The following is a 20,619-nucleotide window of genomic DNA, read 5'->3' on the forward strand; positions in this document are numbered from 1 at the left end:
AGCTGGTACATATACAAGCTAGCATGAAAAGACGCACACATGACTTGTAATTTTTTTACGTTGAATAACAAATTACGTAAATTATATTAAAAACATTCGAGTGCGCATCATAGAAGAAAGAATATCATTGTAATCAGTGTTAACAAAATATCTAGCAAAAATATATTTTTTTTAAATTTTATACAAAACAAATATATCTAATGATGGTAGATTATCTCTTTAAAGATAGGGAATGATTCGCAACTCGGAGAAAATATTTAAAGATATACGTCAGTCGTGGCTGAGAAGTTATAAAGCGCATCTCTCCCTTGGTTTCTTCGACTGCATTATGCACAGATGCCTTGTAAATTTATGGAGCGTGCATACTTGCGCCTTACGAGATGCTTATGCGATCGGAACGTATGCGTGCGTTGCGTGCCTGCTCGCACCAAGGTCGCAATATCGGAATACCATCTTCTCGAACCCTCGGCGAAGTCACGTATATGACTCCAACAATTCTTTCTTCTCCGCACTCGTCGTTTATTCATCTGCAAGAGTTACATTTTTAGCAAATGATGAAATTCGAGAAAACATTTCTTTTCTAAGCAATCAAGACTTAATATAAAGATGAAGAGGAACCTGAAGAGAAATCTCCCGACCGCAAATTGGGCCCGCCGAGGCACGCCTTGTACTCCGACACTGCCAAGCCGAGTCGGCAATGTTTCCTCATCGGCCACCGACGCCACGATAATGAAAGATCCAGGGATCCACAACCCAGATCGCCATATTCCAGACCCAGACGCTCAGTCGCATCGCGGACGCGCGCGCGGAGATTCGTCCCCACGCGGATACGAGGTGTTCGAAAGTGGATTTTTTACCTGGCTTTATTTTCTCTCTCTCCAAGAACATTGTTTTCTTCTTTAAGCGTCAACTTTATATGTGGCAGTCGAACGGTGCTCGCGGTGAGTCGAAGAGATACATATCGACAACTTTCGACTTATAAATTGTCCAAGAGTATTAATCTCCTGTAAAGTCAAAGAATTATGGTGAATAAATACTTCATTAATACTTCGTTATATATTATTAAACTGTCGGGCAAAAAAAAAGAGAATAAGAACTTATCAAACGATATTTTGTGATATATATACTTGTGAGAGCACTTTTGATTATTTTGAAATTTTTGAAATAATAAATAACAGGTTCCTTAATTTAAAGAAATATTAAAAATTAATAAAATCTTACTTTTTCTTTTCAATCTGTTTTGCTTTAATAAAATTAATCAATGAATCAAATTAATTAAATATATTTTAAAAATTAAATCAATTAAATACTTAAATTTAATATTGAAAAATAAAAGGAAATTATGGAAAAGATTGTACGAGTCAAATGTTTGTTAAAAAATACTGAGTTTATGTATATATAAAATATTTGCAATTAAAATGAAACAGTGTTCGTAACATTTTTATGCTAGGTATCTCGTTGATAAATATACTTAAAAAAATCGCTACATGAAGATTATATCGCACACGATTTGAAGAGTGCAAATGCTTAAAATATCACTTCAACTGTTTATCATTATTGCTTTTAAATGACGTTATATATTATATATTATAAAAATTAGAAATTATATACATTGTATTAAAGAATATGCATTAATAATATTACTCGATTCATATTTAAAAGTTTCTCTTATTTGTGAAAATATTGATTTAAAGGTAAAACGTTTTATATATATAAATATAAACAAATTGAATAGATATAGCTGTACAAATTTTTATAACCGCACAAATAATGTGTTAATTAAGATGTTTAAAATTTTTATTTTATGTTATATAAATACAAATTACATATTGCTTTTATTGAAAAATTTATCTTTTAGCTTTTGTATATATACTAAATCTCTTTGCTGCAAAAAATATGATTCATCCATATGTAAATAAAAACACAGATTATACAATAAGCTTATATAAAACAAAACAAATATTTCCCTTTGTGATATTCCCGCACGAGAAAAGTATTTTCAAAAATTAGGTATAAATAATTTAATAATTTTATGCTACATATTTTCTTCTTTCCTTATCTTTTTCATCATGCTAAAACGATATGTTTCATATTTAGAGAAATGTTTAATTAAAAAAAAATGTTTTCTTTATTTCATGCTAGTTATTTACTAATTCTTAATATTCAAACATTTTATTTTCATTAATAAAAATATCAATTTTATAAACTAGTTAGACTAACAAAAAATTATTAATTTTGTTTTTCCATTATTTATTAATTACATTTAAAAAAACACAAATCTGTCAATTCTTTTCAAATCGGTCTGCTATATTGAAAGATGGATATAATTTGAATAAAACAGAAAAGAGTTTTCCAGATATAATATTATCTTTTTTTATCTTGAATTTTAAAATTTATGTAGCTGTCGGAATGTAAAAACGTTGCAAATATATTCATAACGATTGCACAGTGCAGATCGAGTGGCATTTTTATATCATTACTCAATACATGCTTCTCTCTTATCGATAATTATTGAATCATTAACAAAATAAATTCCATCTCAGGGTTTGGATTTTATCACTTAACAAGATGAGCCATGATCTTATTACTTATAATAAGTGGCCATTGTGTTTAACTCATCGCGTATTTTTACCTTGAAAACACAGCAAATGTCGGTCCCTGATATAAGCATAAAACTCTTTCCATTAATTTAACACATGTTTTATATCATGCATTTTATATATATTTTATATCGTAATAAAGTATTATAATATAATAATAAAATTATAATAAAATTACTTCTCAAAATGATATCCGGAATCGTAAGAAAGATTTTCCATTTGATAAATTATATGATTTGAATATAATTATGCCTCGTAATTGATAAGTTTTGCATATATGATAGATAAAAAAAATTATCATTCGTATAAACGCATTTATAAATACGTTTATATGTTTAAGCTTTATGTTTACATTATTAATACATACATAAAATTTAAATCCAGATAAACAAAATTGAGAGATAACAAGAATAGAAATGACAGATATGTGTTGAAACGCGAGAAATCTTGCCACTCAATTAAGGATGAATCATGCACCGTGCATTCAAAGGCTCGTAATAATTACGAGGAATTACGTAAAAAGATGTTCACGGCTTCCATAGAACTTTATGCTTATGGGCAGTGTAGACTTAAATTGCTTCCAAACCCTACATTTATTAAAAACTTCTTGTAAACAATATTTTATATAGAATAAAATAGAGACAATTATAGTAAAATATTAATTAAAAATAATAATAATTGTCTTATATGAAGAAGGGAAAAGTTCAGAGGATTTTTTTAATACATTTTTTTTATAGTAGAAATTTAAAAGAATTTATTTTGCTTTATTTCATAAAGATTGAATTTACCTTCTTTATTTTCATTCTTCCTCTACGTTTGTTTATAGATGAAAATCCAACTTTATTCATACTTCTTCACGGATTTTTTCTTTTCTTTCCTTCAGGTTTCCTTCAAAAAACTTGATCGCTTACTCCTCGACATGAGCACCGAAGGTACCAAAGGATCTCCGAGCGGGATTACGATCGGTTTTTCGATCCTGACGCATTTTCTACTCGTAGCTCCTGTGATATATATCCTGGTGCTTGCCTTTAGCAACTACCATTTCTTCTCTTGGCATCCGATTTGCATGTCTATTGGAGTAAGTGTCAACAAAGCTTCTATAAAAGAAATCATAAAAGACTTGACAGTTTCAAATCATATTTTACAATTTTATGATTTTACAAATGCACAGTTTGATAAAATTGTGTAAAAATTAACAAAACCATATATAAATATATAAGTTTTTATAGAGCAGTCGTAATCAGATTCCTAGTTTTTTAATGTTCTATTATTTATTGATATAAAACTTGTAAATAAACATGATTTTAAGAATCTTGTTTTTTAATCTTCTATAAAAGAGTTTTATCAAGATCCTTGCTATCTGAGAAATAAAAAATTCCCGATACTTCATCTTCTTCTGCATTGCAGGTCGGTCTTCTGGTCACAGAAGCTGTCTTCAGTGTCTCCGGTGAAGCATATATTGCTTCGAAGCTACCTAGACGTAGCCGAGTGACGATACACTGGATTTTGCATACAATAGGTCTAAGCATCATCGGGATCGGTTTCATCATCATCATCGTCAACAAGGTCAATCACAACAAAGCGCATTTCGCCACCACTCACGCGCAATTGGGCTTGGTAACGATTATCCTGTCCTTCCTGACCGCGTCTTTCGGAATCCTGGCGAATAACACGGTATGGATATATCCCCGTGTAAGACCGGTGCTCGTCAAGGTCGCTCATGCCTGCGGCGGCATCGGCATACTTGTACTTTTGCTGGCGACCCTCATCAATGGGACCTACTCCCACTGGTGGCCCGGCACCGAGACAGGAAGAGACTTGGTCTTCGCTTCCTTATTCTTCGCGGGCTTCTTAATCCTCGTAAAACCGATATTGGGGACTTTCTCCAGGTGCAGAGTCGTATTTGGACCACCCTCGAGCGAAACGTAAGCGACAGAGTCTCGCCTTGAGAGAAAAACCATCAAGTACGAGAAGTCGTCGCTCCGAGAGAAGCAAGATACACCTTTGAATAATCGAATTATATCGAAAAATTAACTATATAAAAAGTTGGGGTCTTGTTTTCTCTTGTAATCTTCGTAAAATGCCCAATGGAGTAGTAGCGAGAAGCCAAAGATCATAGAACTAATCTTGTTAGCTGAATGTTGTACGTCTCACCGATCTCGATCCAGGGAAATGTTGTTCATTATTGTTCTGAATAGTGAAAAAAGAATTATTGTTCTGAATAATGAACCGTCGACAAAGATTCGATTAGCGCATCGCTGGCATTACACATGTATAACAATACTTTATTGATTACACACGCATCGTATACATTTATCATACATTATTTTACACATATACGTATATGTGTACAACATATTTGCGAGTGTGCTATATATATATATATATTTTTTTTTTTTCATAATACAATGTACATATATAATATATATAACACAATGTATTTATTTGATATTTTCATATCTTTATATATGCTATTTATATTATACTTTGATTCACATATTAACAACAACTTTTCTCAACTGTAAATTATTTTTGTCTGAAAGATTCAGTCTCTCCTCCCCCTTCCCCTCTCCTTTTACTTCCATAAAATTGTTTAATAAGGAAGATTATCCAACAATATTTAAACACACATATATATAGATATACAGCCTCGCTTGTCTTCAGGACAGAATCATTTTTATTTTGTGTTTTGCTGTCTGTTTGTTGAAATCTCTTCCTTGTGTACACATTTATTCAAGGCATCAGTGTGTCTTGATAGTATACTATTTATACTAATTTAACTGTGTTACATTAAAACATCAATACTTATCAGTTCTACGATAAAATCGCTTTCTTACAGAAAATAGTTATATTAAAAATAATCAACTAATCGCAGAGACACATTTTTCTTCACGCGAATCTATCTTCGAATAGGATAGAAGCTCCTTTTTTTTACTTATTTTTTGTTCCATTAAAAAAGAAGCTTCTCTTAAAAACGAGAGAAAAGCTCCTTTTTCATGTTTCATTATTACGTATATTAGGACACATTATTTTGTACTGTTCGCTCTACTGGTTGCTCATAATGACACTGTAATTAAAACCGTAACATCGTGCGATAATAACAATTTTTTCAAGTATACTTGACAAGTGTAAAATAGAAAAATAGACTGTCTTTTCTTTTATTTATTTCAATTTATCTGTTGAAAAAATTGGACTTTTTTTAGTATATTTCTTTTTTTAGATTCTAAATTTATTTCCCCAAAATAACTCAATCAAATTGACTATTTATAGAGAATACATTTTTTTTTCTTTACTTCAATTTATCTATTTTGTAAAATTAATTTTTAGAACAGAAATATCGTGTAAAGTGCGGATTTTTTTAGTATTTATTTTATTAGATTCTAAATTATTTTCCCCAAAATAACTCAATCGTGTTCAATATTCCCGTGTTAATATTGTATTATCGACACATTGTTACTGTTTGCAATGCGTCATTGCTCTTAATCCTACTTATATTATTAGAACAGTCAACCGTTTGACTTGGCCGGTTTAAGAGAACCAGTAACTAACATTAATTATTAATTATCATTATTTTTTACATGGCGTGCAATATATATACTTTTAATAATCATTGAAGGCCGCGCCATTTACACATCAGGTAACTTTCGTGTACAGTCTAAAAACATTAATATTATTAAACATTTAACTCCTAGTTTGATGGGAGATTGATTCAAGGAGAGAAGCAATCGTAGATCTAACGGCACTTTCATAGTTTAACATATTGGCTATAACTTTCTCGAAGTGCAGAGCTTGTGAAAGCGCATTCTTTTTTCTTTTACTTTCATGTTTGTATGTTTACAAACGTGTATAATGTGTCTAAAGTGCAAAATTCACAATTATTTAATATTGCAATCAAAACGTTATTAATATTAATTATATAATTTGGAGACTGTCTTTTAGCATTTAATAGAATTATTTAAATTTATTTTTTATTTACTTTCGCCACATTTTTCTAAAATCTTTTTCGGTTTCTAATTTTGTAATAGTTTTTGATTTCAGTTACAAAGAGATTTGATTTTTTTATTCATCTGTCATTTTAAGCAGCTCATGTTTCACTTTTATGATTCAATAGTTAAAAAATGAGATAGTAGAAAGATGAAAGTTTTTATGAAATGTCGATACTTTCTCAGAATCACAAAACGGTAAAAGTCACAAAAGTAGTAATCTGAACAAGACACGTTTTGGATAATTCGGATATATCGATATATCCATACTCTCTCATATCTGCAAATCTAGATTTAGAACTAAAGCCACTCTTTTTATTTATGATTTTTGACTCATTCGGAATCGATTCTTCCTTGAAAAAAAAAAAATTATCTCAAGGCATCGGTAGTTCTTGTTAACTATAATAGTAATGGTTTTGATATACAACATTTTGCTAGACTAATATTGTTCGAAAAATATTTCGCATAAAAAAATAAAAATAAAAATAAATTTGTTTCTAATTGTACTACTATAATATGCACTTTGTCAATAAGCTTATATTAGCTTCTTTCACACAAATTTCCTAATTAATAATTAATACATCTTATACTTTCTTGTCTATTTCTTCATTCATTATCATCTTTCACTGCATATCCAAAATAGCTATATATATAAATAATCTATATAATCTATATCCCTGAAAACTTTTACACATTGAAAAGGTACATACCAATATAGATATTAGAGACTTTCAACATTTACTATAAAAGATTAGTATACCATACATTAAATTTTCTCCTCGGCTTCTTTTTTGCATTCGCTGGTTACTTTTATCTTTAACAATTTCATCTCTCTGCTATCTAAATATATCATAAATTCGTTTTCATGTATAATAAGTCATACATAAATATAACTCTCTATTCCATTGAATAATTAAAATAATCAACAATTTTAGCAAATAAATATTTATCTATAATTACAAAACAATCATTGTGATACCCTGGCATACTTAAATGATACAACAATGTCGCATCCTTTTCAATTTCTTTTTGCTAACTAATTTTATATAGATTCTTATAACATCTTTTGGGCACATTTTGGCCGAGAATTTTTAATGTTAATTAATTTCATTAATAAGTTTACTCATCTTCACAAAAAATGTTTAGCAATATTATAAATTATTCCAAAGAGAATAAAAAATTTGTAAGAGCCTACATATTTAATAAAAGACTTATTTCTTGAACAATCGATCAGTTGTAAGAATTAGATCCAATAAAAATAATTTTTGGTAGAATATATTAAAAAATTATAATTAAAAATGTTTTTTTTTTTATAAAAAGAATTGAATAAAATACAATAAAATAATTCTCATCATATTGATAAAAAATCGTAATAGATTGTCAACATTATGTGAGAATACTTGTCCAATTCGATTAGATTAACTTAACACTATCGAATCCTAACAGTGCACCTAACAGTGGACATACTGTTTCTTTGTTAAAGTTATTCTAAGATTTTGTTATTGTATGTAATATAAATGTGTTATATCATACCTGCTGCGAAGTAATTAAATCAGTTTTACTAGAGTTCTTAAGAATTGATGGTCCGGGAAGTTTCTGAGTAGTAGTGACGACGCTGGGCGGTTGTACGATCATCGGTTGACCATTCACCAAAATAATCGTATCTCGTACCGAGTCATACGTTCCAGGGGGTGCTTTGACGATACGAATTAAATATTAATTAATATAATAATTATAAATATTAATTATTATATATAAATATAATAATATTAAATAATTCGATGTTCGTGATCATTAACGTTTGAAATGACGAGCAAAATCGTTACCTGAGGAGGGCGTACGAGTCAAAGTTCTGGAAGATGTCAAAAAACTTCGCGATGCCGGACCCCAGTTGGATGTTGGTTGTAACAATACTTTTATACGATTCCATACACTTTTATTTTTGCCATTTCCTTTCTTTGCTTTTGCGTAAGACTCGCTGTTATTGCTGTGCTCGTCGTCATCATCGTCGTCTTCGTCATCGTCATCGTAAGCTGATGATTGCACACGCTGCCCTTTTAGCTGAACCTATAAATTGTCATCTGTCATATAGAATATATTTATCATTGCTATAATATGTTCAAATAAAAAGATTGTCTTACAACTTACTATAGCTAAACCGATAATAACTAAAACGGGAAGCATAGTGATAACCCAGCCTAATACATCCGCCCATTTTGGATAAATGTAAGTTCCATATTTCACCGGTTCGTATTTCACCCAATTGAAGCAAAGGATGAAGAATAATGCAGCAGGTGTGATAACTTTCCACATCCACGTCCAGAAAAATCTCCATAAACGACCTCGAGGCCCGATCATCTGTTGAACATCGTCCAGAAAACGATCCGCTCCGTATATCCATGCCACGAGAATGCATTCGCTAATTGCGATCAACAAAACGGACCAATTGGCAGCATACTTGTCCATTAATTGCAACCAGTACATACCGGCCTATGAAAAAAAAGCTAAGTCATTTCAATAGTATGTGTCAAAAACCTAGAATAATTTCTCATCTTTATATCTTCGAGGAACAGAAACTAGACGAAACTCACGTTGGTGGTGAAAATGACGCCACCGATGTAGCCGATCACTGCAGTTCCTAGAACGACCCAAATTTTATAATTTCTCAATGTAGGGATGCCGTCGAGTATCGCCGTAGTAACAGTTTCCATCAGAGCGAATTGCGAATCGAGACCCAAGGTGAGCAGCATGATGAAGAACAGTAGCGACCAAACGGGTGCAATCGGCAGACGCGTCACAACCTACGAATAGTCACATAAAAAAGTTTTTCGATGATTTTGAAACATACATATTTGAATATAAATATGACGTATGTAAGAGCTGATAGAAAAGCTGACATAAAAGCTCCTATATTAAATTAAGATCTAAATGCATAATTACCTCCGGATAAACAATAAACGCCAAACCAGCACCTTCATCTACCACTGACGCCACTGGTACATCGAGTTCATAAGCCAGGAAACCAATCACCGAGAAGATGACCAGGCCGGCGAAGAAGGAAGTCCCGATATTACTGATTGCCACAATCAAAGAGTCTTTGTAACAGTTGTTGGTGAATTTATTGTACGAGCTTAAAGTGATCAAACCTCCCCAGGCTGGACTCAAAGCGAAAAAGATCTGTACCGCAGCATCTCCCCACACTTTGGCGGACATTAATCTTCTCCAATCGGGAGTCAGATAAAAAAGTATCCCTTCGTTAGCGCCAGGAAGTAAAATTCCACGAATAAAAAGGATGACCTGCGACAAAAATATATAATTGTTTCGTAAAAAAATGCTAAATTCCTATTAATCATATATTTAATTATTATTACGGATTAATTACCAGAACGACGTATGGGAAAAGAGCGGTGAAGTAAACGACTTTGCCTGAGCTTTGAACGCCTTTGCTCAGACAAAGAAATACAATAATCCATGCCAAAAAAAGACATGCTGCCATGAATGGTCGAATTGATCCCGTTTCTTCGATCCCACTACTAATTCCTAATACATGATTCCTAGAAACGCAAAAAATTTTATATAAAAAATTAATACAATTCATAAGAGATAAAACATATCAACGAAAAGCAAGATAATAACTGTAATATGCAAATAAAGAATTAAATTCATAATTTAATGATAAGACATCGATCAAATAAATCAAATCAAGCGCCAAAAAATATAATAATTTATATGATGTATGTCATTACTGAAAATATTCCTCAGCTGGCGGTCTTTTGATTACACTAGTCATGTTCTCGACAATTAAACCCATCGCAGTCATTTGAGTTGAATTGAGGCATTTTCCTTTGAAGTAAGAAACGTTTTGAGAAGCGCAAGCCTCAGCAGCGTCTGGCATAAAACAATCCTTGGTGCTCCACTCTTTTTCACATTTACTCCAGGGTAATTCCCAACCACCTGTGCAAGAAATTTAAATAAAAAAACCTTTAAAAAATTGTTTAAATTGTTTACAACTCTGATATTAACATAGATATTATTCATTAAAAAAGTATCAATATTAATATAATTTGATTTATCAGAGAATTTATCAATCTTAAAAATAAAATCAGATTATGCATAAAATATTCTGCATATCAAAATAATTATATTTACCAAGAACTGAGGCGAACATGTAATATAGCGTCCAGGCGATGATTAAATTATAATAGAGCATGACGACGAAACTAACAAGGACCATTCCGTATCCTAAACCACGAAGTAAGGGGCAAAACTGTTTGTAAGCTGCCACTGGTCCAAGACTGGCATACTGTCCTGTGAAATAAAACAAAAACAGAACGATATCATGGTTGCAAAACATGAAATAATTCACAATATCAAATTCGTGTTGTCGCAAAGTATTCGATCACTATTTCGTTCTACCTAAAGAAAGTTCCATGAACATGAGAGGTAATCCAGCGATGACGAGCATCACGGTGAACGGTATCAGAAAAGCACCGCCGCCGTTTGAGTAGCAGAGATACGGAAATCTCCAGACATTTCCCAGGCCCACGCTGTACCCCAGAAGGGATAATAGAAAATCAAATTTTCCCGTCCAGGTTCCACGCTCCGGATGATCATCTTCAGCGTCCTCCAAGGGCGCTTGACTATTCGCCACAGAGTATTTGTCTTCGTTCTGTTGAAAAAAACGTCATTATTTTTTTTCTTATATCTATTAGTTCTATTAAATAATTTTACGAGATTTATGTTTGTAAAATATATATGTATATGAGAGACTACTCGATGTGTATATACAGAAAATCAATATAAATCTCTGACTTACATCCCAGTCCAAGTAAGGACGTATTCTCGAGGATGTGTCTTCCATTTTCTACATCGATGTTATCTCCCACTGCCTAACATCAATCGTTTATTCGTTTTCTCATAGCCGAATCGGACCTATAATTAAAATTCAATGATTAATTGTACTAATTAGCTTTTTTTGATGAAACGAACATTCTATATATTTTTCCTCGGATTTTTCTATACATAAAAACCTTTTACTGCTACATTAAATTATATTCTTCCATCGTTATGTTTATAATTAAAAAGATACAGTTAATTAAAGATATATAAACTATTTTATATTTTAGTTTAAAAAATGCAAAAAGATGCAATAAAAACGAACATCTTTTTTCTTCTGGACAAAATATTTGCAATCCCGTAATTTTCCATCCAAAATTCGCAATATTATTGAATAATAATTATTCGCGTTCTAATTAAATTATGATCGGATTAGCACTAGAGAGATGGAGATAGATACATTGCGCTAGCGCAATGACGTAATCGGTCTTACTGTGAAATTCGATCTTTTCATACAACACCTTTTCATAAACTGAAATAATATATGAATCTAAAAATTACACAGTAACATTATTTTTTCATTCAATTATAAATATTTATAATTTTACATATACTTGTTTTTCCATTAATGTAAAAAACTAATTATAAATTATAAAATTGAATTTGAATCGATTAATGATATTTTTCCCAATTGACATTTGATAATATAAATAATACGAAAAGAGAAAATATTATATTTAAATTAAACTGAAAATTGAATAATGTCAATGAGGCAAATCTGAATTTAAATTTCAATTCGCGTGTCTATCATTCAACTGTCACTTACATATGTCACTTTATCAGCGTCTTTATCAACGTCAAATCACGCGCATTCATACATCCATTCATTCAAGTTTGCTGAAATACAGATGAGTTTGCCGGTAAAATCAGCTGATGATTGACAATATCGATCTACCCCTATCGGCCTTAACAGAGAATTCTTACCAAGGTCAGACTTGCACTGTCACTATATAAATGTCAAGGTCACGCTCTTGGTAGGCCTACGATCGCGCAAAGGAAAACGAAAGAAGGAGAAGGGTCGGGAAATTGAAGAGATGTGCAAACAGATGTGATGGAAAATTGATTGAAGAATGAGCGATCCGTGCCCGGGCAACTCGCCGGCCTATCTGGCTGTCTGCTTATAGGGGAGCATTTCTATTTGCAACCCTCTTTACCTCTCCGCGACCCGACTCCTGTTCGCGCTCACTCCTGCATTCCCACTTCCCTATTCTCTCTCGCTTTCGCGCCCAGACACGAGACCTGTCGCGAGCCTCAAACTCCACTCCGATCGATCGATATTACTGCTCCTGCGAGCTGTGTTCCATCCTAAACCTTGCATCCTCTCCCTCACTTGGGTCACTTTATTCTCAGTGTGCTATCGCATGTCATCATTTATTTCCATCGGCCGGGTTTGGCTTCGGCCAAAGGGATGTATATACCTATAAACATCTTGCGAGCGAGAAAAGAGATCGATCAGAGATGAAGGAAGGATCAATTCGTTCAATATCATTTTTAATATCACTACTTTCATCGTTAAATATTTTTTTATCCATCCATAAAGTTTGTATAAATTTTAGATTAACATTATTGATAAACATTACAAGAGAAAAGATCAATTTTTTTATATTAATTAAAAATTAATTTTTTTATATGTAAAAGAAAAAATCATTCTTTGAAGTGAAGGAATTATAAGATATCAATTTAATATTTTTATCGTTAAATATTCTTTTATCCATAGTTTGTAGAAATTTTAGATTAACATTTTACTTATATAACTATTATAAGAGAAAAAATCATTTTTTCATGTGTAAAAAAAGGAATTATTCTCTGCAGTAAAGAAAAAATCAATTTGTTCAAAATAGTTTTTAATAATCAAACTACTTTTATCATTAAATATTCTTTTATCCATCCATAAATAAGTTAGTATAAATTGTAAATTAACATTACGAGAAAAAAGATCAGAATTTTTTTGTATTAAAAATTAATTTTTTTCATATGTAAAACGAGAAATTATTCTTTAAAGTATAACTGCACATCATATATGTGTTAAAAATGTTTTGCAAAAAATTTATAAAAACTTTAGGAAAGTAATATATTATGAAATAATCATAGTTTAATTATCTTCCAATTATGCTTAAATTAATTGATAAAGAAAGCTAGTATCAGCTAATTAATAAATTAATAAATTAATTATCATTGTTTAATAATATTACCCAGAAAAGGAATGGAAAAAGGAAAGCATTTTATTAATTTCACTTTCCATTTAACCTTGTATAATCGTGTATTGAATGCTGCTGTATAACTTTGACGTCTCGCAGGAAGTTGTCGACGCATCCTTTCATTAATTTCCGGTGAGTAATTGTCACTGCCATCAATAGAAACTGTTGTTCTCCCCTGCACAATATGTTGGAGTGAGCATTCCTCTTTCAGCATATGTATTTCCCATATATTCGTCATTTTACATGTATTTTATATGTATGAGATTTTTAGGAAAATGCTGCGATATTCGCAATTGTATGCTCAGAAAGAACCTGTTCGGAGAAAAAAATATCAATTTATCGTACAAAATTAACCAAAATTAATCACACATAAATATAAAAATAATATGACGCTAGTAATAAACAATTTCGATGATTAACGACGATTATTAGAAGAAACTCTGATGAATAACATTTACTTCTGTTGTATTAAAGTATAATTACTTTGTTTAATCTGATACTCGAGTAGAAATAATCTAACGGCTTTCCTTCTCCGTATATAGGCTATATTTTCTCGAGAGACACGAAAGACGTCATAAGTATCACATCGAGGCGCTGGCGCTGACAATCAGCTGATCAGCTGTCAACCCCGATAAAACGTCAAAAGTACGACTCACCTAAATCGCGTGTGCGTATCTAATAAACGTTCCATTCGCAAATAATTTGACAGGACGCGCTCAACGTTATACACTTTAAAGAGATCACTTGTCAAAATGGCCGATTTAAAATACAATAAATATCGATATATCGATTTATCGCTTTGTTTAATCTGATACTCGAGTAGAAATAATCTAACGGCTTTCCTTCTCCGTATATATAGGCTATATTTTCTCGAGAGGCACGAAAGACGTCATAAGTATCACATCGAGGCGCTGGCGCTGACAATCAGCTGATCAGCTGTCAACCCCGATAAAACGTCAAAAGTACGACTCACCTAAATCGCGTGTGCGTATCTAATAAACGTTCCATTCGCAAATAATTTGACAGGACGCGCTCATCGTTATACACTTTAAAGAGATCACTTGTCAAAATGGCCGATTTAAAATACAATGAATATCGATATATCGATTTATCGCTTTGTTTAATCTGATACTCGAGTAGAAATAATCTAACGGCTTTCCTTCTCCGTATATAGGCTATATTTTCTCGAGAGGCACGAAAGACGTCATAAGTATCACATCGAGGCGCTGGCGCTGACAATCAGCTGATCAGCTGTCAACCCCGATAAAACGTCAAAAGTACGACTCGCCTAAATCGCGTGTGCGTATCTAATAAACGTTCCATTCGCAAATAATTTGACAGGACGCGCTCATCGTTATACACTTTAAAGAGATCACTTGTCAAAATGGCCGATTTAAAATACAATAAATATCGATATATCGATTTATCGCTACGTCATGATTACGCACGCGGTCGCGATTAATCGAGAGTCGTGGTGTCTGCGATAAAACTCGTGGCTGATCCGTTGAGTTGGTGCTGATTGCAAACGGTAGACGTCAGTAGGCGGAAAAAAAAAGAAAAAAAAAATATCGCCGGGTCGTCTCTCCCTCGGCCCTCTCGGCCGCGCGTCATCTTTTCTTACCTCGCGAGTCGATCGAGTCGCGTCGATTTCCGCGAACCGTCGAGATTTCCCTAACCTCTAAAAACGCTCCGCACTTCTCACGGTACCTTCTTCCGCGAGATCGACGAATCATCTCTCGGACTCTCTTTCTCTCTCTCCCGTAGTTCCATCTATCTATCTCCCTCTTTCTCTCCACGGCTCGCTCCTATTTTCATTCCCCCATGTTTCCCTGTCGCCTCTGGCTCTCGGCAGGCCTTTAACTCCCTCCTTCCTGACGAAGACCGTGAAGATCATCACGTTCTGTGAAAAATTGTGTGCAGAGAGCTCGAAGAAGACATCCAGTGTCAGAGTCTTAAATTGCGAGGACTTGATAATTCTGTGTAGCGATATATATATATATATATATAACATATATATATATATATATATATTTTTTTTTTTGTCGCGGAGTGTGGTTGACAAGCACGGTGGCAAGATTCAACTTCCTGTCATCACGATCGCCGAGTAAACAGGCAAAATTCCGACGATTTACGGTCTATGAGCGCCAAGAGTCAGGGGGACCCTGGAGAAGATCACGTTTCCAGGTGTCACGAGAGTCGTTGCGTTCGCCTTAGTGTCGCTCGCAAACCGCTTCCGAAATAATATGTTTCCGAATCCTCGGCGATGACGTTTGTGCACGAAGCCCAAAATTCTATCTCGACCACGACGAAATTTTAAACACGCTCGTTAATCTGATGTCCTCGTCGTGAGATTCGCGACAGTCGCAAGATTAATCTATTCCTAACGCTTTGTTTTGGTGCAACGACATTGTGTCATCCGAACTTGGCGAATTATATATATATATATATATATATATATATATGTACAAATTACATATAATCCTCGAGATAACGAATTTACTTAGCTCTTTTGCATTTATTATGAAAACAAAAATTCGAGCGATCTTTATCCTTTGCAGACATTTTGTTTCTCTTCTTTCTCTCTTACGTATTGTGATATAAAATAAATATACTTATATAAATAGACATAAAGCGATATAATTAGAATTCTATATATGAGCATTATAGTTTTACAATACATAGAATCTTATCACGAATATTTTCTCAGTGTTGTATTTTTTCGAAATTTTGCAAGAAAGGCATAAATATCCATGTGACTTATACATATTCTATATATACATCTGTCATTTTTATAGGGTAAGAGCAGAGAGCCCTTGCAGCGACATGAAGCGCGCAGCTGCAAAAAAGCTCATTGAACGGTACTTTTACCAACTTACGGATGGATGTGGAAATCCTCATTGTGACAATCAACATTGTGCCTCGAGTGGCAAAGTATGATTTTAAAATTAATTTATTCAGAGAAAAATTGTAAAAATTGGATAACAATTTACTTACATATGTATTTTATTTTATTCTTTTCACTAGGTTACTAATCTTACTCCAAATCAAGCAGCCGCTCAAGCAATACAGTTATTCTCGCAAGAAGCAAGACTTTGCGATGGTACACAACCCAGTAAAGTCGCTCGGACTACTATAGAACCAGGGCAAACGTCGTTAGCTAAAAGTCTACCTGTAAAAAGCGTTAATCCTACAAGCTCCGACGAAGGTATCTTGAGAAGTTAAATTACAAATGATACAATATACAAAGGAATAGATTATGCTTTGCAGATGCAAGTAAATTTAATACATTTTCATTTCTTATTAGGGAAACAAGAGCCATATCTTACAGAAGCTAAACTTCTGTATATTATAGAAAAATGTAAAGCAGAAGATTCATATTCTTTATTAATTCGTACTTTGGGAGAGGTGTTTTCTTCTGGAAAGGCATTAAGTCTCAGCTTTCAAAAGACTGAGAAGAGTAATTCTCCTTTGGTGGCGCTTCTCGAACGAGCACCAGATACTTTATTAAGGCCACCTGCAGATTTAAACAAAGAGGCGGTACGATCTCTTCAAGGAGAGGATAAAGAAGAAGATAGCAGTGATCCGTCGCCTACAGTTCCTAATAATGACGACACTAGTGTCGATTTACCATCCGTTCGTAGAGCTTTTGAAGCTCTTTGGTCTCTTCCAGGTGTGAAAAAATATATTACCTTTTTTATATATTTAATTATATAATTAATTTGTCATACATAGGTATATATCTAATTAAAATTAGTCTCTTTATTTAAAACAATTTTTTAAAACAGTAGTTAGTGTATAATTTATAACTATTAAAAATTATATAAAGATATTATTTATATAATATCATTGATAAATATATATCATTTTAATTTAATTAGGTGAAGTATTTGAGTCAGCTTTGGTGAATGCATTAGTCACTTTGGCAGATGACATAGAATTAGATCTGAGAGTATTTCGCATAGTACGCTGGGACAGTATGGACAGTTTGTTAAATGTATTTCTCATTGTCTTTGAAATTCCGATGCTCGGAAATAGCGAATATCTGGACTGGCCCTTCATATGTTATGCAAAGCATTGAGTTGTTTACCGATAGTGGCTCAGGCTAAGTTGGCACGTGTCTGGGCCAAGCACTGCAAATCACGGCTTCCAAATCTTCTGCAAGCACTTCAAGAACTCATAACTGTCAAGGTGCGTCTTTCAACATTATCAATGCTCATTCACATCGATTTCAAAAAAATCTTTTTTTTTTTTTTATAGTTTTTCCTATAATTTTGAAAAAAATTTAATATTATGTTACAGGTAATAGGAGGCTCTTTCACGCGCGATTATTGCGTCCAAGATGCGGATACTATTACCGCACCTACGAAAGTTATGAAAATTCTATACTATGCAAGTATGTTGGCTGGAGAATTAGATCCTCCGGAGCTAATACTGGGCGACGAGGCCGAATCAGCAAGCAGTGACAAAACTGCTTCGCGATCGGCAATATCAGGACAGATTCCTCAGGTATCTTCTTCATTCATATTCTTAGAGAAAACCCTACATATTTATTACATCGCTTTTATACGATAAGTAAAAAAACAATATTTATTTCAGGATCCGTTAGCGACAGAATTAGGAATTAATGCATTAGACGCACGTAAACCTTTTATACCATTTACTGATTTCTACAATGAACCACTGAGCGATGCCATAGAGATGGACAAAGATTTTGCCTATTACAAGAGTGAAGAACCGATGAAATTTAGCTTTATGAATTATGCTTTTGTTCTTACACCAGCTACTAAAACTTTGGGTTTATATTACGATAATCGCATTAGAATGTATAGCGAACGACGTATGAGTTTTTTACAAACTGTTGTCGGGCAACCTACCAATCCATATCTCAGATTGAAGGTTTGTTAATTCAATGAGATCATAGAAAAGATTTTCAATGTACGAGTTACATATACATATATTTCATTTAAACAGGTGAGGAGGGATCATTTGATAGATGATGCACTGGTGGAATTGGAGATGGTAGCGATGGAAAATCCATCTGACTTGAAGAAGCAATTAGTTGTCGAATTTGAGGGAGAGCAAGGTGTCGACGAAGGCGGTGTATCTAAAGAATTTTTTCAACTAGTTGTAGAGGAAATCTTTAATCCTGATTATGGCATGTTCACAACCCAGGTCAGATTTCACTTTACAATTAAGTAAGCTAAAATACTTTTTTTTATTTTCTATTTGTCTTTTAAGAATTAAGTTTGTTTTAAAATGTGAAAAATGTTTAATTTCACTATTAATTTCCATAATGAAATTTTTCACTTTTTATGTCTACTTTTTTTATGAAAAGTTACACTATCGCTACTCTGATTTAATTGCCTTTTGTGGTCGTAATTTAACTCGTATGAAATATGATTATCTTTACATTTCAGGAAGATACGCAAATGACATGGTTCAATCCAACGTCGTTTGAAAGTGACGCGCAATTCACGCTAATAGGCATCGTCCTTGGCTTAGCAATTTATAATAATGTAATTCTGGATGTACGTTTCCCAATGGTGGTTTATAGGAAATTACTAGGTAGAAAAGGTGCTTTCGCGGATCTCGAAGATTGGAGTCCGACGTTATATCGAACAATGAAGGAATTAATGGAATATACAGGTGATGATATGCCAGAAACATTTATGCAAACTTTCCGAGTGGGCTACAGGTATGTCTTCAAATAATCGAATCGTGTACATCACGCGACATAACATCTTCAACTTGTCATTACATCTTCACTTTGTAGAGACGTATTTGGATCGTTATCGTTCCACGAGCTCAAAGAAAACGGCGACGAACTATACGTTACGCAGGGAAATAAAAAGGAATTTGCCGATCTCTACGCGGATTTTTTGCTCAACAAATCTGTAGAGAGGCAATTTAACGCCTTCAGACGTGGCTTCCAGATGGTTACAGATGAGAGCCCGCTCGCGTTACTCTTCCGACCCGAGGAGATTGAGCAGGTACAATCATGATCGTTGATATAGCGTAAACGATGAATACGTTATATCAAGCGATGATTCTCACAACATATATTTGATACGCGCACAGCTCGTTTGCGGAAGCAAAATATTCGATTTCGCCGAGCTGGAAGCAGCTACAGAGTACGAAGGCGGCTATACCGTTGACAGTGAAGCGGTACGTAACTTTTGGCGGGTAGCGCATTCTTTACCGCCCGAAAGTCAACGAAGACTTCTTCAATTCACCACTGGTAGTGACCGAGTCCCAGTCGGCGGTCTTTCGAGGCTCAAAATGGTTATTGCCAGACATGGTCCGGATTCCGACAGGTAAAGTTACGGTCATTATTTTATATTTCATTAATTATATTATTAACATATATAATTGACACGTGTATTTGCAGATTGCCAATAGCACACACATGCTTTAATGTTTTGTTGTTACCGGATTACAGTACGATAGAGAAACTGCAAGATCGCTTATTGAAAGCAATCAACTATTCAAAGGGTTTTGGCATGTTATGAGCATGCTGCGCATTGACCCACTCTCTTCCCCAGTCTTTCGAATTATGTTCGAAGTACATAAAACTTAATTCCTTTTGTCCATTGTAATCGCAGCTATACTACTTGGAAGTATCAATTGTAATAAGTGAAAATTACGTCAGTATGTTTAAAATGTGGAAACATTGCTTGTTGCAATACAAATCGACAACAAAAGGCTCCTAACATTCTAAAAGAAATTTCAACGAATCAAAGAGAGAGATTGAGTCCTTTGTACAAAACAGATATAACCTGTGCTTAACAACTATCCTTGCACCATTGCAAGAATCGCTTGTACCATACTGTGTACTTTTTCTATTGAAGTAAAAAATAATGAAGATTGATTTCATTAGCCATTTCGAAACGATTGAGAGAAGAAGTGTAAAAGATGAATGTGAGTGTAAAAATACGGAAAACC

The 20,619-nt window shown here is 33.4% G+C and overlaps 3 protein-coding genes across 6 annotated transcripts; 2 read left to right on the forward strand and 1 right to left on the reverse strand.

Moving 5' to 3' along the window:
- The first annotated feature begins 883 nt into the window (after positions 1-883).
- Positions 884-5,126, forward strand: LOC114938709 (transmembrane reductase CYB561D2). Of its 2 annotated transcripts, none has more exons than XM_029312761.2 (3): positions 884-941; positions 3,484-3,678; positions 4,008-5,126. In XM_029312761.2, exons 2-3 carry the CDS (start codon positions 3,520-3,522, stop codon positions 4,527-4,529), a joined length of 681 nt encoding a protein of 226 aa, XP_029168594.1. In that variant the 5' UTR covers positions 884-941; positions 3,484-3,519; the 3' UTR covers positions 4,530-5,126. The 2 variants fall into 2 exon arrangements, with proteins under 2 accessions (XP_029168594.1, XP_029168593.1); XM_029312760.2 differs by lacking the exon at positions 884-941 and adding an exon at positions 948-1,025.
- LOC114938813 (sodium- and chloride-dependent glycine transporter 1) lies at positions 4,261-15,258 on the reverse strand. Of its 3 annotated transcripts, none has more exons than XM_029312910.2 (13): positions 14,334-15,258; positions 13,672-13,989; positions 12,634-12,907; positions 11,400-11,515; positions 11,000-11,252; positions 10,733-10,891; positions 10,330-10,537; positions 9,966-10,137; positions 9,524-9,880; positions 9,175-9,384; positions 8,732-9,073; positions 8,410-8,650; positions 4,261-8,277 (listed from the first exon to the last, which is right to left on the reverse strand). In XM_029312910.2, the coding sequence occupies exons 4-13, from the start codon at positions 11,442-11,444 to the stop codon at positions 8,111-8,113; spliced, it is 2,154 nt and encodes a 717-aa protein (XP_029168743.1). In that variant the 5' UTR covers positions 11,445-11,515; positions 12,634-12,907; positions 13,672-13,989; positions 14,334-15,258; the 3' UTR covers positions 4,261-8,110. The 3 variants fall into 3 exon arrangements, with proteins under 3 accessions (XP_029168743.1, XP_029168741.1, XP_029168740.1); XM_029312908.2 differs by having other exon boundaries at positions 14,161-15,258; XM_029312907.2 differs by lacking the exons at positions 12,634-12,907; positions 13,672-13,989; positions 14,334-15,258 and adding an exon at positions 12,246-12,627.
- Ube3a (ubiquitin protein ligase E3A) lies at positions 15,218-20,545 on the forward strand. The gene is given in 13 exon segments (XM_029312903.2): positions 15,218-15,861; positions 16,473-16,608; positions 16,702-16,882; positions 16,982-17,347; positions 17,556-17,720; positions 17,723-17,865; positions 17,977-18,183; positions 18,274-18,573; positions 18,649-18,849; positions 19,095-19,372; positions 19,451-19,667; positions 19,756-19,991; positions 20,066-20,545. Coding segments are annotated over 13 exon segments (2,598 nt in total). The 5' UTR covers positions 15,218-15,814; the 3' UTR covers positions 20,187-20,545.
- Positions 20,546-20,619: the final 74 nt, after the last annotated feature.

Source organism: Nylanderia fulva, unplaced genomic scaffold (assembly GCF_048542155.1).
Source record: "Nylanderia fulva isolate GAGA-0341 unplaced genomic scaffold, ASM4854215v1 Scaffold48, whole genome shotgun sequence".
NCBI lineage: Eukaryota > Metazoa > Arthropoda > Insecta > Hymenoptera > Formicidae > Nylanderia > Nylanderia fulva.